Raw genomic sequence first — 27632 nt, 5'->3', positions numbered from 1 at the left:
ATTGGAAAATTGTGATTCCAACCCCAGGGTGGGGGGGCACTTCCATTGACAAGTGGATACCATGCGTGACCACCAAAAAAAAGGATCTCTTTTTCAATATAGGGCATGTTACGTTCATAATTTAATAAGGGTGTCAAAAACACTGAAATAATGAGAAAAGGGTATATATTTTGCAAGGAAATCTACATGTTTACGGTCCAATTTGCGAGGGTATAAAAAGGTAAAAAGGCTAAGAAAAATTTAAAAAAATGATATTTTTTTTAATTTGGGCAATTAAGATATATTTGGCCAAAGGACATCAGAGAACATCATAAAACAAACTTAAGTGAACATCTTTTAACGAACATTAATATTCACGTTATTTATGGGTGGGGCCTTTTGTCTGGTAGACTTGGATCATTTTTAGAATCATATGAATTTGGGTCATTCTTACATTCATATACATGGTAGACTTCTGTCGTAAGTAGAAGAAGTAATGAGAGAGGGTGCTATGATATGAATGTAAGGAAAGCCCATGTCCTGGACTTGGGCTTTTCTTACACTCATACCAGATTTTCCTCCTTAATTTAAAGCATTTCTGAGATGATTTCAGATTTATCATTTATACACAAGATGAGTCATTGTATAAGGAACAATTTCCCACATTTAACTCAATTTTGCCAAACATTGCACTTGGGCCATTTTTATATTCAGATACTCAATTATATTTCACTATTACAACAATACCCATCATAATACAAATGTGGAAATCATCTGTAAAACTACTAAAACATTTTACTGAAGTTTCATAACTTAGAAGTATAAACTTGTTGATATTCAATACATTATGAAAGCAACACTTAGTAGTTACAATAGGATCACAAATAATAATGACTGCATGAACAAATTGTTAGTGTCTTTGTGAAAAAAAACAACTTACAGCATGTTTCAGTGTCAGCGTCTCATAGAGTACACAACCAAGGGCCCATATATCACTGAAAAAAGGAATAATTCAACAAGCAGTATTAGACACACTTCAATGATCGTAACTATTCAACGTCATTTTGAAGCGATTTAATCAGCACACGGGAGGGGGTGGGTTGGATACTTGGATTGTTGTACATGAATGAGTAAGATAACTCATATAAAGACAAAATACATTGTGTCTGCATTTTTTTAACAACCCCCCCCTATGTTACGTTGTTTTATGAGACCAGTTATATTTGAAATACTTGTAATGATGATAATGATGTTACAAGTTTTTAAACAATTTAAAAAAATCACTTTTACAGATGATTTTAAACAATTGATGCCAAACCCAAATCAATAAGAATGATTTTTACTTACCTTTTGTTATTATATGGTTTATTTTCACATATCTCAGGAGAGAGATAATATGGTGTGCCTATACATGTCCTTGCCAATTCCATTGTACTGAAAGAGAGAGAGAGAGAGATACAGAGAGATGAGAAGATAGAAAAGAAATACAGGGAAGAAGACCCACATAACAAAAAGAGAAGAGGCGGGGAGTCAGAGAGCAAAGAATGGGGACAAGTCATAGTGCCAAACTAGACGGTAATTATTTATTCAGCAATTAAAAAGATACACAAAACATTACATACACATAGAAAGCACTGTTAGATAGTGTAAATTTATCAGGAAAAATTGATTGAAATAAGAAGTTCATGATTAGTGAATGAAACTATAGAAGAAGATACGAATACATCTTGGATATCTTTCATTCACAAAGCATCATCATTTCACATGTGCCCCTATCTCAAAATAAAAACAAAGTAGGAGAGTGGAGATACTTACTTATTCAAAACTCTTGCAATGCCAAAGTCACCCATTTTGATAATGCCTTTCCGTGTCAAGAAAATATTCTACATTTCAATGAAGAAAAAAAATACATAAACCAAGATACCAGTAAAAATCTTCTCATAAACATTCCTGTTGAAATTACACAGATTAACTCCAAAGCAAATATTCTGTTATGATATTATCAATATCCAAAATGTTGTGTCAATATCCTTAAAGGCACTTTTCTTTAATTAGCAAGTTCAAAGAATTTAAGATGAATAAATATTACCCATCTTTGTGTGAACTAGCAGTATAGTCTGACCTCTCATATCCGGACACGTTGGGACCAGCACCAATCCAGATAAGGAATTTATTCGGATTTGGGAGACCCTATTTCAAATACACACAGCTGCGCCTCCCCAATGGTTGCAACACGTCATCTATAGTAGTGGGCTTACACAGACAGGATTAACTGCAGTGTCAGTGTAAATAAAAGACTTTTTTTATGGAAACGAAATCGATTGGTGAAAAAACTCTTGGATAATTCACCTGATTAAATGATTGAGGAATACATCAAGCATACCTCGAAAGAAAGAAAATGACTCAATGAAACTAAGTTCGATAATCGGATCATTGCGGCGGGCATCGCAGCTTTGCAAAGTCAGCCATTGTTAGACTGTAGGCTCAAACGAGATAGATGGCGCTGTCCATATTGAGGCCTAGTGCTAGCTAGCGAGACATATGTTGTTGTAATCAAAGTGAGTGTGCGAAGGAATTTTGATTTTAGATTGAAATCTCATGTTTCCCCAAACACTAGACTGAAAAAAAAATCTTGGCGAGTGTGCTCCTGGATAAAAGAGAGATCTGGATAAGCGGGAGGCCAGTTAAGAGAGACCGGACTGTATTTTCACTACTATGTTCAGCACTGGTTGGTGCCTTCCACTTTTCAAATATTGAGCCACAATAAATGTAGCTTAGTAAGCTCAGTAGAAAAGACCCTAACATACACAAATTAAAGAACCCTAGGGGTAGTAATTAAATGGAAAATGTTTTTTTATGCGTGATTTGATCCCACTCTATATGACGAATCTTCATGATATTTTGAGAGAAAGACAAATCTGTGATATGATTAATCCCTACAAAAAAAAAGATCTTTGATTTGTAAGTTTTTCTAATGTGCAATTTCTAATGAAGCATTACTCAAGACTAAGCTTTTTCGGTATTGATATTTTCAATACCGGTATTACTAATAGCTTCAATACCGGTATACCGACTAATACCGAGTAAATTCCCAATTTATTGTGCAAACAGTGTCCAATGTTTATTTAGCCCTGATATGGCCTCGGATAAAGAGGGGATGCTTGTGGTCAGCTGAGGAATGCTCAGCATGGTTCGTTCTCATTGACAAAAACTTTCTCTTTCTTTACCAAAAGTTATACGATCATGCTCTCTCCCCAACGAGAGCTGTGAATTACCTGTGCATGGGTGCAAAATTATCTCAGCAAGCACATGGTACGAAATCAATAAGTCAAGTTGCCAAATGCTACACCGCACAAACTCACTGCTACTTACTTTGCTAAACGTGTGTAACATGCCCTAACTTCCAAGCACCAAAATTCCCTGCTAAAACTGTCAAGGATATATGCGTGATTTTCCCTTCACCGATCTGGCCCCACTCATTCACATTCAGATTCGCCCCTTTTGTTTACCACTCACATCAACACGTGTTCGTCGAAGGTTCAAAGTTTGTTGACCTCAAATTTTGACGTCTCGTACATAACTTTTCTTATAAATGTCCATTGTGTTGAACCCCCCCCCCCTCTTGTGAATCTCCACGTTGTCTAAAAGTAACCCCCCCTAAACTTCTTATCCCCCAGCTGCCTCTTTCTCACTCATTTTTTCTTGCTTTTGTTTTTCTTTATCTCCCCAGCCCCTTAATTCTTCACTCTCTCTTTCCCATCGGCCCATTCTCTCCCCGTAACCACCCTCTCTTACCACGAACAATCTACATCCTCCTCTTCTCTGAATCTCGATCTTCCCCTCTTTTTTGTCAATTTCATCTTTCACACATGCCAAATTTTAGTTGATCAACTTCTTATCACCCCACGAGACCATCATACAATCAATCCAATAGTTTATTTTATTTTATTCATGACAGCACATGCACAAAACGGATACAACACCCATCACAAATCACACAAATATTCTCAGCCACTTTCTTCCATTTACGATCACTTCACAGATCAAAATAAACAAAGAGGGATGGCGTAACATTTTTTTCCTGTTAATGTTATCAACATTTTCTGTCTTTTTTTATTTTCATATTTAATTTATTTATTCATTAATGTATCTATTTATTTTTTTTTTGGGGGGGTCAGACGATTTTTGTAGCAGGCTTATAGTATAAAAGTAAACTTGTCATAATTGAAACAAGTCAAGAGCAGTCCAGAAAAAAAGTGTTAATCCCTGTGGTTTGTCAATGCACAGCACCCCCCCCCCCAAAAAAAAAAACAAACTCAGTGGTCATTCCCATTGATACAAGTTAAGAGCAGTCCGAGAAAAAAAAACTTGCATAAAGAAAAAACAATTGTTAATCCCTGTGGTTTGTCTGTCAACGCCCCAAGCCAAGGTTGATAGTTTGTCGAAGCCCACAATACACCACGTGGTCAAAAGGCAGGCTAGGGAGTGTTTCAAAAAGAGTTTTGTCAGTGATTTTGTTTGTGTAGAGGGATGTTACAAGCTAGCAAACCCTCGCATGTGATTGGCGGAAAGCAATCTGTTGTTGAAACCACTGAAAAAAACTCTTCATGAAATGCTCTCCGTCTCGGTCGACTTCGTTGTTTACTGTAGCTGTGTACACGAGTGCATGGAGCTGAGCCGACATGCACCCCAGTATCAGTAGCGGTGGGGCCGAGGCCTTATGCAGCGGCTAACGGAGCTCAGACAGTAGTTAAGGGGCGATGTATTCATTTCGAGGTTAGATTATTGGATTCTGATTTCATTAAATACGTTGAGAGAGCCAAAGAACTTATTGTTTTGACTTAATTTTACTGTAAAAATACCCATAAACGACAATACAGAAGAAAATACCGGTATGATATTTTCAACTTTTGGTATGACGGTATTTCGGTATTGAAATTTCAACGGCGGTATCCATACCGGTATGACTTTCATACCGAACGGTATTACTAATACCGGTATATCGAAAAAGCTTACTCAAGACACTACATATAAAATAAACAAAAACATTGGAAATATTGACAATCATAATCATAACTAGTGGATTTGCCTAAACAAGCAAAAGCTCATGAAAACTACAACTACATGTATCACCGAATGTGAATAATACACCTGCCGTATACTGTTACCATGGCAACAGTTACCAACACATGGAAAAATATTCCTTGCCTATTTCTACCACATGACCAATGTGTGAGCTATCATGAATTGGTTAAAGTAGTTAAAACCACAAGATTTTCGCATAATTTTGACATATATGTTGTTATCTTGGCAACACAATTACTGACACATGGAAAAATGTGTTTTGCACATCTTCACCTCAAGACCAATGTGTGAGCCAAATTTCATGAGAATTGGTTGAAAACTGATGAAGTAGTATGAACAAGATTTTTACCTAATTTGGGGAATATATAATGTTGTTACCATGGTGCCGAACACATTTTCCAACACACACAAAATGTGTCTCACACATCTTGACCTCGAAACTTATGTGTGAGCCAAATTTCATGAGAATTAGTTGAAAATTGATTAAGTAATTCAAAACGCAAGATTTCAACACAATTTTCACTTTAAAATAAGCTGTTACCATGGCAACAGGATTTCTGACACACAAAATATGTTTTGCACATCTTTACCTCAAGACCAATTCATGTGCCAAATTTCACGAGAATTGGTTAAAAACTTTTTAAAAAGTAGTTTGAACTGCAAGATTTTTACATTTTTGCCATAATATACCGTTACCATGGCAACATAATTTCTAAAACACATGAAAAATGTGTCTTTTATATTTATACCCCACACCAAAATGTGTTCCAAGTTTCTAAGAATTGGTTAAAGATTGAGGAAGTAGTTCGATATGCTAGATTTGCAACGGACCGACCGCCCGCCCAACCACCCAACCATACACTATCCTTCAAACTTTGTTTGGCGGAGGTACATGTAAGAATAGAGCACAAGAAGGAGTCTGCCAGTAAGGTGCAACACTCACTTCTATTTATTTATTTTTTACCTGTGATTTGATATCCCTATGAAGAATCTTTCTGTCATGAACATGTTTGAGAGCCAGACAGATCTGAACAAACCAATCCATGACTTCATCTTCAGGAAACAACACGCCTCGTCGTCTATTGATGGCTTGATAAAGGTCACCTCCATCACAGTAGTCCATAACAATGTACAGGTTACCTTTCTCTGTAGGGTTACAAACAAAAGACATGATTCAGGGCTTGATTTCATCCCAGGCCATCAAAGTCAGGATTATTGTTAGGCCTCAATAATTCATATTGCTTTTTAAATTGCTTCCATTTGGGCAATTCCATGAAATGTGTGTGTCCGACCCCCTATACGTAATATGTGGGACTTTCATGAAATTTTCTGTCTCTGATTTCTTGTTCTTTTCACAGTCTGTAATGCTCTCAAATGACCATGACTTGTTAAGATTATGAAATGAAGTAAGACTTGAAAAAAATGTGTGTCAGATGTACAAAAGGCTTGATCATTTTATGGAATTGCCCAAATGTATTGAAATAAAGAAACTTTCCTTGTAGAAGAGGCCTTGCCTTTAAAACAGTAAAATTTCAAGGCCAAATGATTCACAGACTTGAACAATATTTATTGTAATTTTCTTAATTTTCGAACTGCAGAGTTTTTCATCAACAGTTTTGTCTGACAAGTTGTCAGATCTGACATCTTTCCTAGATTTTGAGTGCCTGACAGGAACAGTTACTCTGGTAACTGTCGGATAAATCAGAGCTCGTCGGATAAAATTTCTGACAAGTCCTTTCATGTAACGCCCCTCTTGCATCTATCAACCAGTTTCATACAGAATTTCAAATTTAATATGAGGATCAATGGTTCAAGACATGTCATGGTAATACATTTTCCATGGTGAAGGTAATTATCTGTCTTTGCCTCTCCAGATATGAATGAATTATCATATCAGTGATCAACACACCTCTATTGAAACCAAACACACCCACAGCAACTTTCGAGGAGAGGAAAAAGAAGACACATGAACTCCTCAATATGTGTGTCATGCCTTCCCTGCGAGTCCAGGTGCAAGTATGGAATAAAAGACTGCTGCTTTTAATTGATATGATAGTAAAATCAAGACTTATATAGTGCTGAATGTTATTACTATCCTAGTCATTGAATTCATTTGCTATAGCACACAAAACATACATGGTTACAGAGCACTTCTGCTAGACGCAGATGCCATTTTAAAAGCCCACACATGCCCAGCTAATCATATTCACAAATTAATGATGCATCCTGTTAGTGACCAAGAAATACTCCCCCTGAAATTGACAAAATTCATTCATAAACTTTCCAGCACAATGTTGATTGTGCTACAGCACTCACCTTCAAAAGACTCAGCATAAGACACAATGTTGGGATGTTTCATCTTCCTCAAAACAGAAACTTCTTTCTTAGATTCCTCTCTTTCCTTCCTTTTCATCTACAGTGGCAATAAAAGGAGGAAAGAAATACTTGTAAAGGGGGAAAGAAATTATAAATTATGTAATGTCACCATATTAATTGTTTACAGTTTTCCATTTTTTGAATTATTAACATCATTTACTGATGTCTGGAAATGATGAAACCAAAGTCTGAGAAAGGAGGGAAAATTCTGAACAGAAAAGGTAATATTGAGACAAATGAGACAGAAGGTGAGAAAGAAAGAAAAAAAAAAGAAAGAGATAGATAGACAAACAAGGGAGGAGAATGAGGGAGAAAGAATGGTAAGAGCAGAGGAAAGAATGGGAAAGAGAAAGAGATGGGATAGAAAGGGCTTGAAGAAGAGAAAGATATTCGGAAGGATGGGGGTATAATAATACTTGTGATAGATGGCAGTTATATGATACTATAACAATACTATTACTTGCCTTGGAAATATTGATTTCTTTGATAACATACTCCTTGCCATCAGCCTTACTTTTCACCAACAAAGCCTTGCCAAAGGATCCCTCACCTATCTGTTTCTTCTTTATGTAATTCTCCATGATGTGGCAGTTGGGGTTAAACTGGAGGAGATACTGTAAAAAAAGATAGGAAAATGAACCTAGGGCTGACAAATTACAGAAGAAAACAAAACAACTTCAGCCTCTCACTCTGTACTAGTGTATGGTGGAATTCAACAGTTTGAAATTAACAGTTGTGATTTAAGCATTAAGGCAATGATTGAGAGTCACGATAAGTTTGAAGAGAGAAAGTATGAAAGCAGATTTGAGGTCTTTATGAATTTGAAAAGAAATTATGAACAAAACTCAAAGTTCGGTATTTTTGGTGAAGATTTTTTTGTTGTTGGTATATTTGGCTCCTAAACTTCTAATGCCTTTACCCCAAGGCTCCACACTAATTTTTTTTTCTTGGTGGCCTGATCGGTCCAATAAAATCATCGATTTCATATTCTTGGAGGCCCAAAAAACAAACTTGATGGCCCTAAAACAATACAATTTATCAAAACTTTGGTAGTGCGACTGGACCACCCATTGTGAGCTTTTCCAGAATTTTTTTACAGAAACCGACTCTCATTTTTGATTGCCCCGGGCCACTGCTAATGTCGAGCCCCGTATATCCTATCCCATAATTTTAAGTACCATTTTGGAATCCACACTTAAGCTCCTATCAGGAAATGTATACATTTATGGACAATGGGTCAAGTATGTCCAGGTTAAATAGATTTAAATAAAAAAGGACACATTTTTTCATGTCGCGAACATATCACACAAAACCGGCCCATCTAATTGTTAGTGTTACAATTACCAGTAAGTGTCTGACCCTGTTTACAATGAAAAAAAAAAGCCGGGCTGAGCCATGGCCTAAAATTCACTGTAAATGCTCAAAGGCCACATGCGGGGCCAAAAGCGGCTGTACATTTGGTCCAGCTCCGGATGCCGATTAGCAGCTCGGCCTGGCTTTTTTTGTCACCGTACACAAATGCGATACCTAATTCCATTAGGAATTTCCTAAAAGAATTTAAAGATTTTCTGATACCGAAGAGTCATTTTTTAGAAACAGAAAATCACTGTCCATACAGATGGCTTAAAGTTTTCTCTTTTTTTTTTCAAATTGAAAGGGGGGGGGGTACCTTCGTCAACATCATGACATAACGTTTGATGGACTGATGATGTGATTGTCATGATTGTAATTGAATGCCATTGGAATCTACTAATTTTTTAAACTGAATTTAAAATTTAATGTCATGTCATTTGAAGAGTTTGATAGACCAGCATGAGTAGACTAGACAGCTGGCAGCCCTCTGCTTCAAGGAGTTTTTTTAAACATTTTCTTTTTAAAATTTCTCCTCGTACACAGACGGCTTGCTATCGTGCAGCCACCATTAGGGGGTTGAAAATGCAAATTCCCCCCGACGGAGCTCATCAATATTTGTCCTTATTTCATAAAAATATATAAAAAGAACTGTGCAGAAATAAAGATTATTATTCTGTTTTGACCTGAAATGCACCAAAATGGTAAAAAAATAAACTTAAAAGGGAATAAACAGTGACTTACGTCGGCTGTCGCGCAACTTCACTTCCCTGTCACTCACACATATTGCGAGGTTAGTACGCTATATAAAAACCTCGCACCACGTACATGTTTACGGTATGGATTTTAGAGTTGTCGGTTAACATTGCTTCATTACGCGACTAGGTTACAATGTAATTCCATGATTTTTATTTCATTGTTACATGACATACCTAATTAGAGATGATCATGGATGCCAGAAAGTCAAACTAAATTAATGAAACTGAAAGTGCAAACAATTGACAAGTGAAAAATAAATGTAAATGTATGGATTAGCCCTGCCCTCGGTCCCGAGATTCTTCTGACTTAAGTCTTGACCAGGGTGACCAGACTTCCCGTATCTTGCTCCTTTGTCCCGGTACAAAACCTTCCTGGGACGCGTATTTTTTCCCGTATTTCAGAATATTGAACAAAATATAGTTAATACATTTTAAAGTGAAGAATTTTCATCAAAAACCAACAAATGAAGAAAAGACAACAATCCTGTAGACTTCTGCTGTAATTTTCTTGCTAACTCAATACACTGCAAACGGGCTATTAGCGCGGCATGTATAGGATGGGAGCAGATTCTCAATGGTGCAAACAATCTCACATGATAAACAGTTTTTCCACCCAAATAACCACAAAATCAGCGTGAAATTTTTACAATCATATTATGGATTCTCAGATTACTGATTTGGTGAATGGTGATATAATCGGAAGTTATTCAGTTTTATAGCTAGATCTAGATGTTTTAGCTCTCGTTTGAGTCTTGTTGTGACCGGTGCGTACTTGTAATCGGATTGTAGAGATGCCTGTGTGTGATGCAGCGTTCTTTCATCTAATTTTTAAATTTGACAATGTTTCACTTTGAAATTTTATTCATTTCTAAAACATTTGATTTTTTTTATTAAAAAACATATTCAAAACCGCAAATGTCATTAAGAGTTTTGTTAGATGAATGATTTCGTTAGCTTGAAGTTTGAAATTTTTTCCTCTTTCTTTCTATCATTTTTCTTTCTTTTCTATCCTTCTTTCTTCATCCTATCCAACCTGCTTGCCCTTTTTTGTTCCATCAATATCTTTATTTCATATCCTTCTTTCCTGATCCTTTCTCTTTATCTCTGTTTATTTTTCTTTCCTTCCTTCTTTCTCTTGTTTTCCATCTTTATTAAGTTTCCTTTTTTATTTCCTTCATTCTTTCCTCCACATACTATTCACTATTTCCCCCCACTCTTTCATCTTGTCTTTCAATCTTTATTTTTTCCTTCTAATTCTTTTTCCTCATACCCTTTCTTCCTTCCAACCTTCCAGTTTTCTTCTTTCTTCACAATTGTTTGCTTTTTCATTTTCTGAAGAAAACATTTTTCTTCATTCTTTCTTTCTTCCTCCTTTTTTTCCTTTCTCATTTATTTTTTTTCTTTCACACATTTGTTCATCTTCCCTTTCTTTTTTAATTCTTTATTCAAAGAATGAAGGAAACTTTTTTTTCTCTCTTTTATTCTAATTTTATTTTAAATATTTCTTTTTTCCTTCATTTTTTTCTTTCTTCTCAGTTCATCTCTCTTCTTTCCTACAATTTTATAGTATAAAAATATTTTCTTTCTCTCCTTTATTCTTTCATTCTTCCTCCCTTCCAATCAGCCCTTATTTTTTACAAGTCTAGTATTTTTAACACTGCACTGTGTAGCCTTCTTCCATCTTGTTGTTGATCTAAAGTCATGTAAGTCCCTGGCTCGCGCTCGGTCGATCCGCTCGTGCAGCTAGCATGCTTTGTCTTGCCCCGTACTTTGTGAAATCTGGTAACCTTGGTCTTGACTGGGCCGGGTCCACGATCCTGGAATGCCATGGTCATGGATACTAGTGACGCTTTATCCGCGGCGCGGCACACTATTCGTTCAGATCAGCGGGACAGAGAGGTTTTTATCGGGAACACTCCGGCGCACTGTGCATAACAATACCGCTGCTAATCAATGAACTGCAAAAATTGGGTTAGATTATTTGAGACGAGTGAGTACGGTATTAAAATCAAAGTGAAACGTCTAATTGTAAATTTAAAATCGAAGGAATTTCATGAAACCAAATTAAAATTACCAATACCGCTAATAACACTCGGCATGTAATATTTACCTCTTACAAATTCAATTTCCCAGTTAAATTTTCTACAAATATTCAACCGTTGTCAGCCATAACTGCCACTGCACGAAGTGTATGATGGGAATGTAACTTAATCAAACTAGTCTGAATTGATACACAATGATTTGTTGTAACAATAGTATAAAGTGAAAATAAATCATATGATCCTAGTGTTGTATGAAAGGGTGATAATTTTCATTTCTAAATAGATTATTTACGAAAATTAACATATCATATATGGATATTTCAAGAGCGTTTGCATATTCTTAAAAAAACCCCACAAATTTCAGCCTTGTGTCAAAATTGTCACTGTCCGATTTCGATTCTGAATTTGCTGAAATTCGACCGGATCGACTACAGACTATATTCATTAGGGAGAACAGTCAGTGGAGATTAATTTAAAGGCTCAAATCTGGTGAAATCATGGCTTCTGTTGCACGGAGGTTTCCTCAACATCTAAAGGAGCTTAGAATTCATCTTTGCCAACGTTCAAATGCAAGTGAAGGCGTTAGGTGAGATTTAAAAAATACTTTAATTATTAGCTCTTACCTCACCACAGCCACAGCCTACATTACAGGCACAGACACACTCACAGTCACAGTCACACAGCCATCATGGCCATGATGACGCTGCACTGACACAACAAGCTGACAGCACAGGCACGGCATCAAATTCAAAAGTTCAAGTCACAAAATAGTTACAGAGATGCCAAGTTCAAAGACCAGCTATGTGTGAGATTTTCTGTGAATCTGAGTGAGATCACAGACATTGTGTATGGTCGGGGGTCCTAAAGCTACGCGGGTCCTAAAGCTACGCACCACTCATCGCGCATGCAGTTTTTAATGGCAAATGCGCACTCTGTGTGTGGAACTGTGACTGCAGTGTGACGAACGATTCCTTTTCAATTTTTTCTACATGGGCTGCAGTAAATCTCTAAATGCAGAGAAAACCCACAATTGTTTAGAATTTTTGAGTTACATTCGATTTAATTTCATATTTAATATACTATCATAATTTGAGCAAATTTTAAAAATTGAGGCACAGAAAATATTATTTTTTTGCATGATAAATTGAGTGCGTAGCTTTAGGACCCCTTCTACATCGGGCGGCGAGTTCAAGAGGTGTTCGGAAAACATGACGGGATTTTCGTATTAGTGAGTTTTGTGATATTTTCTTTTTGGTTAAGGATCTTTAGAATATTTGCCACAAATTAGTAAAAGATGATTTGTTCAAATATAAAAGTTGGCATATTTTACATCGCTTGTAAACAAAGTGCGTAGCTTTAGGTCCCCCCATCATACAATGTATGGGGATAAGCTGTGATAGTTGCGTGAGACAGAGGTTTGAGGGGATGCAGAGCTACCAAGTCTCACGCATTGTGCGTGAGACTCACGCATCCAGGGTCCGTCTCACGATCTCACGCATGGCATCCATTTTTCTCACGCATCGGGACCCGACAGAAAAAAAAGAGAAAAAGTAGCATTATTCGCCAGATTATACGACTGGCCGACCGCCTTCGCGTCTAGCCCGGCACGCGAGACGAATCAAAAGTGCAGTCAGCGCACGGCTAGTACGTGATACGATGAATAGCGTGCGTGCATCGCATGGTTTTGAACGTTTTGAAGCCCATATCTCATGTGCGCGCGCGTTGCGCACGCACCTTTTCGCAACGTACGAGTGTAAGTACTGGCCGCGCGCACAGAGACGTCGAGTCATAAAAATCTCACGCATTACATTTTTTTGAACTTGGCATCTCTGGGGATGAACAAGATGCTTGAGTCTCACACATAATGCGTGAGACTTGGTACTACTACTAGGCACTTGTTCACTGCTACCATCTGGCCTGTAGAGAATCTACAGGTAGGACTATGGTATGCCAATGCTGTATAGAGCACCCACTTTAAAAAATCATTAAAATATCACTTTTGTGACCAAAATTACTAATTTCAATATAGTTTTAATTTATTTATCATTAGTAATGTGGGAATAATTTTTGTATTCACCAGAGCACTCAAAAACTTGAATTTTGGGCATATTTTTATGTACACCCTCTATTGGTGGAAAGTAATATGGCAAGAAAATTTTCAATTTTTGATCTCTATTTTTAATTAAGAAAAAATGATATAAAGAATCAAATTTAAATTTATAAGAGCCGAGTGGTATGAATTAACAGGTCTAATGGAAACTGTCAGTATACAAAAATCAAGCATTTGCCCCAAAGAAAAAGAGAAAATAAGCCAAACATTGCCACCTTTATTTTGTCACACATGGAGATATAACTGAGAACAAGGTTATATTATAACCTTGTTCATTGAATGAGTGGTACTAGGTAGCTCTGTAGTTATATGCACAATTTAATCACATGCAAATGAGAGAATCGATGATGATCCTCACTCACTATTTCTCTCATGTCTCTTGTTTTTATTGTTTGAATTATACAATACTATATTTTACAGTATTGACAGTATGGTCAGATCAGTTCCCCCATGTCTGCGCACCCGAGTATCTGCGCGATTCTAGTAAAAGAAGATACGAAACGAGCATGAACTTTACATATGCAATACATAGACAGGTATTCATAGAAAAATCTGACTCAAAATGGTGGAAAAATAATGAATTCAGGGCATTTCATGTGAAGGCCTCAAAATGCAGCCTTTCTCATCAAAATCCCAGAATCGTGTGCAAAGTGAATGAGTGCGCAGACATGGGGTACCATTTTTTTTCAATCTGAAAATGACTTCCCGAGGTTTTTTCAAGAAAATCTTTTCTTTTCTTTCATTTTTTAATGAGAAATTTGGTACACTTATGACTTACTCTTAATAACATAAGAAACACCATTAACCAAAAGATTTTGTGAAATAAGAAGAAATTCATGTTAAATCTCAACTCAAATTGTTAGGTGCGCAGACTTGGGGCCCACCATCATAATAACCAACCAACTTGGCTGAACCATAAAATGTTAAACAATGGTAATTTCACAAGTTCAGAGATAAAAATAGAAATAAAACTTTGTTTCTCAGGAAAATTATGAGAAAAAATTGAATATTTAATATAATAAAATACAAAAGAAATAGTGAGTGAGTGATGTCATCAGTTCCCTCATTTGCATATGCATACTGACCAGGATGTGCAACTGTTTTCTGAAATTAAGTGAAACTTCAAACTTTCATAACTTTCCTATTTTACATCCGATTTGATGAAATTTCATAGCGTTATGTTTGTTGGATTTTTCTCTTTTTATTCAAATCAACTTATGGGGGTGGACTTGTCCTTCAAAAAGATGTGCATCTAACTAATGAATTTACACGAGGGCAAAATGCGAGCTTAATACTGACTAGCCAGGAGGCTTCTAGAGAGTAAAAATCATTTACTAACGTAAGCTTACTCTCATACGAAGCCAGGTCTTCCTGGTCATACACTCACACAACGTTACCCGACGCACACGTCTGTAATGTTGGCGAAGAACAATCGGGCAAGTCTCTTTCGTCTTTTCACAATATTTTTCTCATTTTTTTTGATGAATTCTTGTTAAAAAAATAACGAGTGTAGAAATGTCGGACATGAAGTTTTATCCCATGTACATGATTTAGGGCTAGATCTTTTAGAAGGAAAGTAGAAATCTCGGGGGTGAAAGTTTCAGGTTTTGGCTTCCGTCGTGTGGGATAATGACCAGGAAGACCTGGCTTCGTATGAGAGTAAGCTTACGTTAGTAAATGATTTTTACTCTCTAGAAGCCTCCTGGCTAATACTGACCAGAAAAGGAATAGTAAATAATAAATAATTAATGTACATTTATATAGCGCATATAACAGTAGTTTATAAGCGCTTAACATTTCTTTCTTAACGTAATACATGTATAAGGATTATGAAGAGCCTAATAAATTATATTGCGTTACATTGCATAATATTACATGCAAAGGAACCTGTTAAAGAAAGCATTTAGTGACCTTTTCAGGATACATATTACACCAATAGAATAATTGAGAGTGTGAAGTGGGAGTTGAAAAATATAATTCCAGCCTGAAAACTAATCTAAAATGTATACTTTAAAAAAGTATTTTCTCTCGAAAACGGCACATTTTCTTATTTCAAAGGGAATTTTCCATTTTGGAAAAATAGCATTTTCCTTTTTTTTTCTTTATTTCTTTATTAAAATTTATATTCTTTATTACTATTTTTAATGATCATCGTTTGGATTATTATACTAGTAATCATCATTAGTAGTGTTTTTTTTTCATTAAAAATGACATTCCTTCTCATACAAATCCTATTTTCTGGAGGTTACTCACACACGACCAACAAACTTAATCCCCTGCATCCTTAAACCATTTGCTTAGGCAGTAAAATTGCTCGGATAAAATTGAAATTAAGCCTATGCTTGATCCGGGCCCGTAATAATGCATTACATGCTTTGGCCACAACATAGACATGTATCATCGATTTTTATTACTATTATGGCATAATATCGTGCATTTTGTAATGACAACACCGTTTTTGTTACCAAAATGAATTGTTTTTAATTTTCGTAAATACGAACCTTATTTAATTTTCGGATTAACGAACCTCATTTCGTTTTCGGAATTACGAACTTCATTTCGTTTTTGGAATTACGAACCTTATTTCGTTTTCGGATTGACGAACCTTCGGAATTACAAACCTTCAGAATAACCGAACCTTCGGAATTACGAATGTATGCGAAAAAAAATTAAGAAGCAATTATAGGAAGGAGATGAAAAGGAAGACAAAAACTGACATAGAAGTATTAAAGGGGGAGAAGAAGGTGGGAGAAGAAGGTGGGAGAAATGAGACCAAATCATGAGATGAGAGGAAGAAGGGACAATGAAAATTCAAAATCAGAGAAAGGGGATTAAAAGAGCAAAATAAGGAAAAGAAAAAAGAGAGAGAAGGAAAATGAATTATTGAAAAGATGGCATTTCATTTTTTATTTAATTTAAGCTTGTAAATCTTTAACTTTTAAACTTTGTTATATATTGCTTATTCATCTCAGGGAATGGGTGAAGACACAGTATGTAGAAGTGAAGAAGGCCAATCCCCGTTTCCCTATCCTGATCAGAGAATGCAGTGGGGTTCAGCCTATGGTCTATGCAAGATACGGTAATTGATGTTTGATCAATGAAGTATTCAGATATTTCCACTGAAAAAATTTGCTCTTGATTGATAAGATACACTGATTTTATTCTCAAAGTAATCACTTGTCAGTGAAAATATCTGACAAGATATTTAATGAAACGCTACTTGTCGTATTTTTCTTCAGATGTGTATCAATAACAAATGGCAAACAAATGGTAGTAATCTTATGATATATTTTCATTTTATATTCATTATGGTGCTTGCCTGAAGAAAAAAAAAACCTCAAAGAAAAGGATGGGCTAGACTTGTTGGTGTACTTCCAAATTTATTTTGATTTGTTTTGAAATGGAATGCATGAGTACTGTTTACTGGATCTCAGATGAAAAGTCCACCTCAGAAAAATGTTGATTTTAATCAATAAGACAAGCATGATGCTGAAAATTTTATCAAAATTGGATGTAAAATAGGATAGTTATGACATTGATTTTTAATAGTACATGTATGTGCACAATCTAGTCACATGCAAATGAGAGACTCGATGATGTCCCTCACTATTTATTTTGTTTTTATTGTTTGAATGAGACAACATTTAAATTTTTACAGATTTGGCAAGAAGGAACAACTTGACTGAATCTTGAAATGTTAAACAATAATAATTACACATGTTTATGGAGGAATTAAACTTTGTTTCACAGGATAATGAGAAGAAAATTAGAATTTTGTCATATTTTATATTATAAAATACAAAACAAATAGTGAGTGAGAAATGTCATCAGTTCCCTCATTTGCAGACCGACCAAGACGTGCATATACATGTAACTATTTTGTGAAATGAGGCGAAATTTAAAATTGTCATAACTTATTTTACATCCAATTTTGATGAAATCTTCAGTGTTTGCTTGTTTGATTTATCTCTGTTTATTCAAATCATCTTTTTGTTGGGGTGGAATGTTCCTTTAAGTACAATAGATTTGAAAATTAGTTTCAAATAAAATATTCGATTTTTTCTGATTGATTAAAAAATATTCATCGATCTGCATCTTCTGCTATTAATTGAGATCCCTCACAGAATCTTATCATAATGAAATTGTTTGGGTTACTTGAATGCAGTGGCCTGCATTCACACACACAAAAATATATTTCAACAACAGTCATTCCCAGCTAACATGAAACTTTTTGAAGTCCTGTGTGTACTTTTTAGCTTGGCTTGTTGTGGAATATTCATGTCATGGTTACATGTCACTTTGATTTCTGGACGCATATCATGCATGCTCTATGCATCTTTGGAAATAATTTGGCAAATGATGATCCGTGTCTCTTTACCATTTTTTTTGTGTGGGTATTCTCATGAACAGAGTTTGGACGTGAGGCGAGTACTGATGTGACAGGTTTTAACTCCAAGCAAGTCAACGAGACTATTCAATCCCTTGTTGCTCAGCAACCAAAATAACTCTGATGATGAAATTAAATTGAATCTGGACATATCAAAGAAACACAGCAGTGTATAGATGTGGCATCTGCCGTCTTTCATCTAAAGAAATCAGGAACGGATATGGAGGTCTTTGAAGGAATACTCTACTGAAAGACGGGATGGATGCATCATACTTTCTATAAATTAACTGACCTGGGTGTGGGAGGAGATCTTCAATGGAAAACAAGTTTGTGTACAGTCTGAACTTTGAAGCTATGAATGCAATTATATTTCTTTGTCTAAGCATAGTGCTTTGATCCAGTATTTTTTTAAGATTGTGGGGAAAGAATTTTTCAAAATGCTTTTGATTTCTCTGAGATGCATAATGATCGACCTGACTTAACACAATTTTGGAACTTTCAGAGTTATTGAGAACACTTGGATGAAAGTCAGTGTTTATTGTCTCCCCCCCCCCTTTCCTCAGATATCTGTTATATTCTGCATGACTGATGGTACCAGTCTAGTGGTTCTACCAAATCAGCCCCATTCCCCTTCTCTCCCTTTATGTAAGGAATGATATTTATGAATTTACCTTTCCATTTATATTCCATTCGTTGGCACGTCTAGGGAGCAAAGTGGCATGTGGCCTGGGGACCGCTTTCAAGCGGTGCAAAAAATAAATAAAAAGTTTTAAACACCCCTCCAAACCTGGATGTCATAAATGATGAAAAAGGTAAATTGGATGAGATAGGGGTGGGGCCTATATTGATAAAAATGGGGAGTGTTTCATGAAATGACTTGTCAGACGATTTATTCGACGGTTTCCATAGTAACAGTGCCTCTCAGCCAATCAAAATCAAGGAAAGTTGTTAGACCTGACTACTTGTCGGACAAAAATGTTGATGAAACACTCCCCAGGTCAGTGTATGAATAGGAGATGTCCTACCCTATGTTATCATGTCCAAGTATTGCGATATATGCATTAATAAGGCTTTCCACTCTGTTCACTCAGCTCTACTGAGCAGTTGAAACTTGTGTGATGTTTTTTAAGAAGTGAAATGTGGACTTGAATGATAATAAATCTATGAATTATAATTTAATTGAGTGCTTTCTCATATTCTTGTTTGTTGGATTACTTGATGTTAAAGATTCACAATTAGTAAGGTTTACTGCCAATATTTCCTTGTTAAAGCAATAGGGAGACTGATGTAAACAAAGTTTACAATGGAATCATAAATTCATAGTGAGATAAATGAAGCTACATTTGTAAATAGTGAAATGATAATAATGAATTATTCATTTACATGATGGAGGCATATTGCACTAAACTGTATACATTTTGTAAATATATACACACACATATGGCAGGGCTCAATATTAGCAGTGGCCTGGGGCAACCAAAAATGAGAGTAGGGCCACCAAAATTCTGCAAAAGCCCACACTTGGTGGTTCGGTTGGGCTACCAAAGTTTTGGTAGCTTGTAATGTTTTCTATTGTTATACTTTTAGGGTCATCAAGAATGTGAAATTAATGATTTGGTGGACAGATCGGGCCACCAAGAAAAAAAGTTAGTGTGGGGCCTTACATAAGGTAACAGGTTACAAAATAGGTTATAACTAAATTTAAAGAAAACGTGTACTATATGGTACAAGTATTTATAGAGTTGTAGAGAAAGTTGTGAAGAATAAAATTTTAAAAAAGCAGAAAGAGGAAGGTTCTATTGCGAAATAGAACAAGTGATGATCATATCTGAAAAGCATTCTGCAAGATAAAGCATTATAGGTAAGAAGACATAATAAAATATATAAGCGTTATTATCAATTGACTCAAGCACAAGGATGTGTGTCAAAGCCTTTGATGAGTGTCTCATCACACCCTGATGCTAGAGAGAGATCCACCTGTGACCTATCTTTAGTGACAACGCTGCTGAATTCGGATAATTATATCTGATATTTTTAATATCACAATTTCGTTATGTCTCGGAGGAAGTATTTTCAACCATTGGTTTTTCGTTTTGTCAACATTTAAAATTTGCACCTTAAGAGGGAGCAAACTGATCAACGTGTGATTTCTCTTTATCTGTGTGTAATAAAACAACAAAATAGTCTTAAAAACATACATTTTGAGATAACCATGAATAATACAGAGAATGAATAAGCCTATAGCAAAAAAAACTTTTAAAAGAGAGACACAGAGAGGGTGGATCACTTGTTTTGATACTTAGTAACAAAATTAGTGTTGTTGTATTGAGTGGTGAATTAGTATGAATTAGTGAGTGAGGGATATCATCGACTGTCTCATTGGCGGATCCAGGGGGCAAAGCTGGCCCGTGCCCACCCCCCCCCCCTTTTGTCACTCGGGGGAAAATGTGCCCACCCCCCTTTAGAAAATCCTGGATCCGTCCCTGCATGGCCTGTCTCATTTGTGCACATCACTGTTTTGTGAAAAGCGAAATAGTAAGCGAAACCTTAAATTGTCATAACTTTCTTATTTTGCATCGGATTTTGATGAAATTTTCAGCATTATGCTAGTTTGATTTTCTCAATTTCATTTGGACTTGACCTTTAAAAGCTCATCGGAAACCCTAACCCTATCAGTCTACGGAAATATGTCTTGTACACAGAGGGTTACACAGGTCCTGGACAGGAGATGCACCCCTCGCGAAGATTAAAAGTTAATGCTCCCTGTTCTTTAAAGACACATCCTTTATACTGACAATATGGTATTCCCCGTTGTGTCACTAAAGAAAACTCTCAAACACTCATCATACCATTGTACTTAAGGTCAAGTCAATCATAAGTAATTTGATCATCATGAATAGATAAAATCAAAAGAACATAACACTTATTTTGTCAAGATCAGATGTGAAGTAAGTTATTCGAAGTTTCACTAATTTCACAAATGCGCAACCCGTGCAAAATGAGCAACCTAAGCTTAGACGTGCCTCAAGAAGACGAGAAAAAGAGTAAATATGGACGAAAGCGTAAGAAGAAAATTGGAGATCCTCAATCTTGTCAAGTCGTCTTATAATATTAGGATGAGAAGATAAGAAGACAATATTCAGAATCTCGTCGAGTCGACTTCATCAAGGACAAGATGGCGAGTTGATGAAACTCGGCACATTGCAAAAACCCCGTTGTTGATTTAACACCAGTCAGAATCTGTATATACATGTCCACACCAGATGAGTGTTAAACAACACCGATTTTGGTATTAGTCTAAGACCAGATAGATGTTTATACAACACCAATTATGTTTTAGAACAGCGTCGGTTTGATTCCAAACTGGAGTTGTTACAATACTTCTCTGGTGTGGACATTATGGATTCCGGGCTGGTGTTAAATCAACACCGGAGTTTTCGCAGTGGAAGCCAACTTGTTGGTGAAAAGAAGACAGGTTATTTGAAAATTATATGTTCAGTGTCGGTTACAGAAGTGTTTGATGAGTCTGCACCAAAGGTGCCAAACTTGATAATTGGGCTTTCCCTGGGGCCTTGGGACCATGGCACCTGGTCGGGAAAAAGAAGGAAGCCGAAAAAAGGGAAATATATAAGAAAAAAGTGGAGAAGAGAAGGAAGAGAAAATGTAAAGAGAGATCGATAGAAAAAGGATAAGAAAGAAAAGGAATGGAAGGAGAAAAGAAAGAGAAAGACAGAAGAAGAGAGGGAAAAAGAAGAAAATTATAAGTCGGGGCGCAAGATTGATTCTCATACTAAGGGGCTCATGTCGGGGGCGGGTGCCAAAATTATTTTAATCTTGGGTCCAAATTGATCTTAAACCTATAAGGGGAAAGTTATACGAATTCTTAGTTTTGGATTTGTGAATTCTAAAAAGATCAGCTACCCCATATGTTATGTGATATAGGATGCTTTAGTGGTAATGACTTATTTTTGTTTTCTTTTAAGGAACGGACGTGAAATATTTGTCTATTGATACACTAAAAGGTACAGTAAAAAACATTTTTATATTTCCTGAGAAAATTACTTTCATTGATTTTTTTACCATTCGATATGCAGAAAAGCTTCTCGCATATGACGCCAATCAAATAATTGAAATTGCATTAACCTTTTATTCTCTGATGAATTTTTCTCAAATTTTCGGCAATCTGTTGAAATAAAATTTCTTTCAGTGTGAACTTACTCTTAAATCAGTAAATTCGGCAACGCATTCAGCACCGTGCCTTTGCAATATTTGGATTTTCGGCGCAGAAGAACTAAGATCATGATTGAGTGTCATAAACTTACATACCTCCCTCATTGTCTCTCCCCTATTTAATCGTATATAATGCACCCTTCCCCTTTGACAAAAGATGCCTTAGAACTGAATTTATCTATTTCATTTCATATATTCACTTTTTTTAACGTACAAAATAAATACAAAATATAAGTCCAAGAAAAATTACATATAAAATCTAAATACAAATCAATGATTAAGCTTACACTCACTTTCTGAAGTAACAATAATACAAACAATATACAATTAACAAATATCATTGATAAATCAAAACCTAGAAAGTAATTAAAGTATATAAATGGTTGTCTATGTATGCTTTGGAAAAAGAAAATGAATGAAAAATAAGACCAGCTGAGAAGCGAGGCTTGTATGACGCTAGCTGATCTCTCGAACAGAACGCAAATGTTAAAAAAAAACGTAAATATGAAATTATAGGGAGTATATATATACGCAGAGATTGGATTATACGCGTGGTCATGGGTGATTAAAAAGAACATATTTTGAACAAATCTTTCCACGGTATAGTTCGTTGGTATTCCCCATGAGACCAATTGTCTCAGAAATATGGCAATTATTTTTACATCCATGCACGGCTAGCTGATGATTTACATTAAGTTATATACAGCTCGATTTCAAGCATAAGATTTTTAAACATAGATGATGGTGATGATGATGACGACAGCGACGACGTCAATAATGATAATGCTCGTAGTCGTCTTAAAGATAACAGCAATGATGTCAATTTTACAAGGCCGTCATCCACGGAGCCTATCATACTGGGGTGCTGTGACAATGCTCAGCACACCCAGTAACGATAGAATAATCCTCCGTGGACATGACCCTGTCGTCATCGTCATCAAGCCTAAACGCTCACGATGGCGGTCTCCTGCATTCCTTCAAAACTTATCATTTTTATAAAATACATGTTGTTGATATTCATTTTCACTGCTGATATATATTACTATTATTTAAATTTTGTTAAATATTACTTTTGTTTATTGTATGTTTTGAAATTCTGAAATAGGCCTACTGATTTGAATGCAGAAATAAAATAAAATCAAATAAAAAAGAAATAATCAGATGATATATAATCTTCACCCCTCCCCTTTCCTCCTGCTCTCTCATCCTCTTTCTCGTTCCTCTAAGGATTCTACGAATCTGTACTCTCTGGCGCGCACATGATTTATATCAATATTGCCAATATTATGGTCAGCATGGTATTCCCAGGCTTGATAGAACTGGTATTCCCCAGGACCCATGGTATTCATCCAACGCTAAATAAACCCTCATCCTTATCTTTACATTATTCTGAACCAAAACTCTTTTACAGTCCTAATGCTAACCCTATGCATTTTATAAGCCCAACATAAATCCTAACCTCCAAATCTAAATAAACCCTGATCATTATCTATACTTTATTCTGAACCAAAAACTCTTTTACAGTCATAATGCTAACCCTATATTAAGACTGGAACAATATGTTACAGGAGCATATCTCATCATTCCCCAGACTGAAATAAACTGTTAAAAAACCTTGATTTTACAGGGGGAAAAGATTTTGCAGAAAGAAATAACAGAATCATTCTGTAAATTCATAAAACAGGAATTTTTCTGCAATTTAACAGAACAGGTCTGTATAAAAAGGGAAAAGGGTGTTTTATTAAAGGAATTTGTAAGGTTCCATACACCAAATACCAATTTCCTATAAGATTACGCAATCTGGTAAGATTACAGGTGTTCTAGATCGAGACTCTGTCGCATGAATTAACCTCTTTTATTTTAAAGGTCAATTCCACCTCAGAAAAATGTTGATTTAAATCAATAGAGAAAAATCAGACAAGCACAATGCTGAAAATTTCATCAAAATCGGATGTAAAATAAGAAAGTTATGACATTTCAAAGTTTCGCTTATTTTCAACAAAATAGTTATATGAACGAGCCAGTTACATCCAAATGAGAGAGTCGATGACGTCACTCACTCACTATTTTTTTTTTTATTGTTTGAATTATACAATATTTCAATTTTTACGAATTTGATGATTAGGACCTCATTGCCTGAAGCACAAAATGTTAAAATAATGGAATTCCACGTGTTCAGGGAGGAATGAAACTTCATTTCACATGACAATGACGAGAAAATAAAAATATTTCATAATTCATATAATAAAATACAAAAGAAATAGTGAGTGAGTGATGTCATCAACTCTCTCATTTGGATGTAGCTGGCTCGTTCATATAACTATTTTGTTGAAAATAAGCGAAACTTTAAAATGCCATAACTTTCTTATTTTACATCCGATTTTGAGGAAATTTTCAGTGTTATGCTTGTTGAATTTTTCTCTTTTTATTCAAATCAAGTTTTTTGTTGGGGTGGACTTGTCCTTTAAGGATAAATGTTTTAACAGTGTAGTAGGCCTGTAGGCGGCCTACTTAGATGGTAATTGGGATGGGGCCTTCGTGATATAAAAAGATAATGTCTTATACATCCTCGGAACGTGTTATTTGATTATGAATTAATGTTTCGACCACGAAAAAGATGCGTATTTTCATCGCTCGCTGCGCTTGTTCGTCACACTTGAATAATAATAATTTCAAAATCAAATATTCATGAACATGCAAAACACGAGGTCATATATCTGGCCTTGAAGTGGAAGTTCATTCTGACCTGACAAAATAATCATTGTAAAAATAGTAGAGAAAATAATAAAAATACTAAAAATACTAAAGCCGGAGAAAATAATAAAAAAAACTTGGTGCGAGGAAAATCCATCAAATAATGCAAAAGAAGCTATTACAATTTAAATTATTTGATTTGTGACTTCATATGCGAGCAGCTTTCGTACATATCGTATAGTAAAAATATAATCAATGAAATGTATATTTTTTCACAAAATTGACAATGATTTTTGTTTAACCTTTCAGTACATCAATAAAATCGTTATTTCACACCTGCTCCAAAAAAGACAAATAAAATAAGTGCTGAAATTAAAAATAAGTCATCACGAACTATCAAAAATGAAATTAATGTATTTTATATTACATATTCCATATGGGGCAGCTGCTCGTATATGACGTTGCAAATCTAAAAATATTAATTCTAATGACTTTCTTATCTTTGATGGATTTTCCTTAAACCTTTACCAATGTTTTTATGCTATTTTAAAAATAAACTTTACGTCAGGGTGAACTTAATTCCTCTTTAATGGCCAAAACCCCTTCTTCTCCCCATGATATTGATCTCTTCTTTTTTTTCAAAATAGCCCCCTATAGACGCCCCCAGGAAAGTTTCAAGCCACAAGGTAGCATCAGATCTGGCCTGCATGAATAAGCTGAATTAAGGCACATTTTCATATATTTTTTTGTAAAGGCCCTATTTGCCACTGCTCATTTTACACATATAATCAGAAGGCATAGCATTTACCAAATAAATCGATTATCGATTTGAACAAAAAAAATCAATATGTTGGAATTTTCTGTAGAAGTTTCTTCTTGATGCATATAATTATCATCAATGTTATTTATAATTCTGTATTGGAAGATATCTGACATTGTGTTTTAATGTAACATTCTTGAAAAAATTATGTCAAATTTATGAGTTGTCTAGGTATCTGTAAAGACATCAAAGTTCTATTTGTTATATATATTTTATTTTGTATATGAATTGAAGTTGCCAATAAAAACTACTCAATAAAAAAAATAAAAATAAAAAACAAAGATCTGGGACTGCTTTACTGCTTCTTTGATCACGTCCCCAAACCTCTCTCCCCTCTCTTTCATTTTGTCTGTATTAACCACCATATCTTACGAAATATTTTTCAAAGAAACTGAGCATTCCCCGGCGGCGGCCTGTACTATGGCGTGGTATGGTACGTGGTATCCCCCCCCCCACAAGATTGCATCCGGGAATTAACGATGACAATCCGAGGAAAACCACCCCCATGATCTCCCCTGACTTTCTTCAAATTAGTCTTGTGGGTAAGACATAGAAAAAAATTGTGAAAATGACGCAATAATGGTAGTTGTGATGATGATGATGAAGATGATGATGATGGTTGTGGTGGTGATGATGATGACGATGATGGTGGTGTTGGGGGTGATGGTCGGGATGATAACTTATATTTCGTTACAAAAGATTGTTTTGCAAATATCAAAATTAGATCCAAAGACTTGTGCGAAGGGCGTCAAAAATTACACACCCTCCCTTTAAGTGATAAAACAAAATCATCGTGTTGATAATTATTTTAATATAAGTGTATTGGAAAGGTTATTGCGATATGTCGTTTGCATCCTTATTTATCAACCCCTGCGAAGAAAGTTATTGTTGAGTTTTAACTCCAGTCGACTACCGTAAACCCTAATTATATTGTGCAATGGATCAATAAAAGTGCCCCATCATTGTTCAAGTATGAACAGATAGAAATTTCCCACTGGATCTCGTTCCAAATTTCCCGAAGGTCAAATTTGTTTTTCAACCGGTAGTCGACTCGCAAACCTCAAATAATATTGGTTCATCTAGGCTCTTGCGTTAAAAATGAGATTTAATATAGGGAAGGGGCTATATACTGAACCCATATGATTTTAAAAACTCGGTTGCATGCGGCAATTACAGCGAATGGTGAATCTCGCCGCTAAAAACGTCCCCGTGTAATTGGGAAAATATTTACTTATATATAGCCTCTCTCGGTGGCAGTGCCTGGATGTATTTTATGGGGGTCTAGTATGGTGGCCCTGAAGGGACATCGCAAATTGACCAAATCGCGAATATTCACGACGAAATTCACGATGTCGTGAATTTCGTCGTCGGTATTCAAATTGGCGACGTCGTGAATAATTCGGGGCAAAATTGGCGATGAAATTCACGATGTCGTGAATTTCGTCGCCAATTTCGTCGTGAATATTTCAAATTGATGACGAAATTGGCGACGTCGTGAATTTCGTCGTAAATATTCGCGATTTGGTCTGTTTGCGATGTCCCTTAAGGGCCACCATATAGTCTTGTTATATTGGCCAACTAAAACTTTTTACGTCACATTAATCTCAAACGAACTTTAAGGGTACTACCTACTATAGTTACAATGTAGGCCTCTATTTTCATACTCTTATTCATTCTCTCTTCCCATTCGGGGCCTATTTCATGCCTGCTCCCACAGAACGACTAAAGCATTTCAATGGATTACGCAACGACCCAAATGGGTTAATATGTCATTGCATAATAATAGGCCTACAGATGCCCC

At 35.7% G+C, this 27632-nt stretch overlaps 2 protein-coding genes across 2 annotated transcripts in view; one reads left to right on the top strand and one right to left on the bottom strand.

The window, feature by feature from the left end:
* The window catches only part of LOC121410957 (serine/threonine-protein kinase Nek1-like), a 46247-nt gene extending 34512 nt beyond the window's left edge, over window positions 1-11735 (bottom strand). The window contains exons 1-7 of the mRNA XM_041603370.1: window positions 11659-11735; window positions 7905-8054; window positions 7381-7477; window positions 6029-6210; window positions 1795-1862; window positions 1327-1413; window positions 920-974 (exon numbers count right to left, since the gene is read on the bottom strand). Of these exons, the coding sequence (XP_041459304.1) occupies window positions 920-974; window positions 1327-1413; window positions 1795-1862; window positions 6029-6210; window positions 7381-7477; window positions 7905-8021 (606 nt within the window). The 5' untranslated portion in view covers window positions 8022-8054; window positions 11659-11735. The remainder of the gene's footprint in view (window positions 1-919; window positions 975-1326; window positions 1414-1794; window positions 1863-6028; window positions 6211-7380; window positions 7478-7904; window positions 8055-11658) is intronic.
* Window positions 11736-12041: 306 nt separating this feature from the next.
* LOC121410946 (NADH dehydrogenase [ubiquinone] 1 alpha subcomplex subunit 2-like) lies at window positions 12042-18926 on the top strand. The gene is made up of 3 exons (XM_041603359.1): window positions 12042-12176; window positions 16673-16779; window positions 18111-18926. The coding sequence occupies exons 1-3, from the start codon at window positions 12088-12090 to the stop codon at window positions 18203-18205; spliced, it is 291 nt and encodes a 96-aa protein (XP_041459293.1). The 5' UTR covers window positions 12042-12087; the 3' UTR covers window positions 18206-18926.
* Window positions 18927-27632: the final 8706 nt, after the last annotated feature.

The sequence above is a fragment of the Lytechinus variegatus genome, chromosome 1 (genome assembly GCF_018143015.1).
Source record: "Lytechinus variegatus isolate NC3 chromosome 1, Lvar_3.0, whole genome shotgun sequence".
In the NCBI taxonomy this organism is placed as follows: Eukaryota; Metazoa; Echinodermata; class Echinoidea; order Temnopleuroida; family Toxopneustidae; genus Lytechinus; species Lytechinus variegatus.
This window is presented reverse-complemented; position numbering and strand designations above follow the sequence as displayed.

Bases quoted from the DNA above. Each gene is read 5' to 3' on its own strand.
- LOC121410946 (XM_041603359.1), top strand. From the start codon at position 12,088: ATGGCTTCTGTTGCACGGAGGTTTCCTCAACATCTAAAGGAGCTTAGA. The intron at 12,177-16,672 runs GTGAGATTTAAA...TATTCATCTCAG, and splicing joins AATGCAAGTGAAGGCGTTAG to GGAATGGGTGAAGACACAGT. The intron at 16,780-18,110 runs GTAATTGATGTT...TCTCATGAACAG, and splicing joins TATGGTCTATGCAAGATACG to AGTTTGGACGTGAGGCGAGT.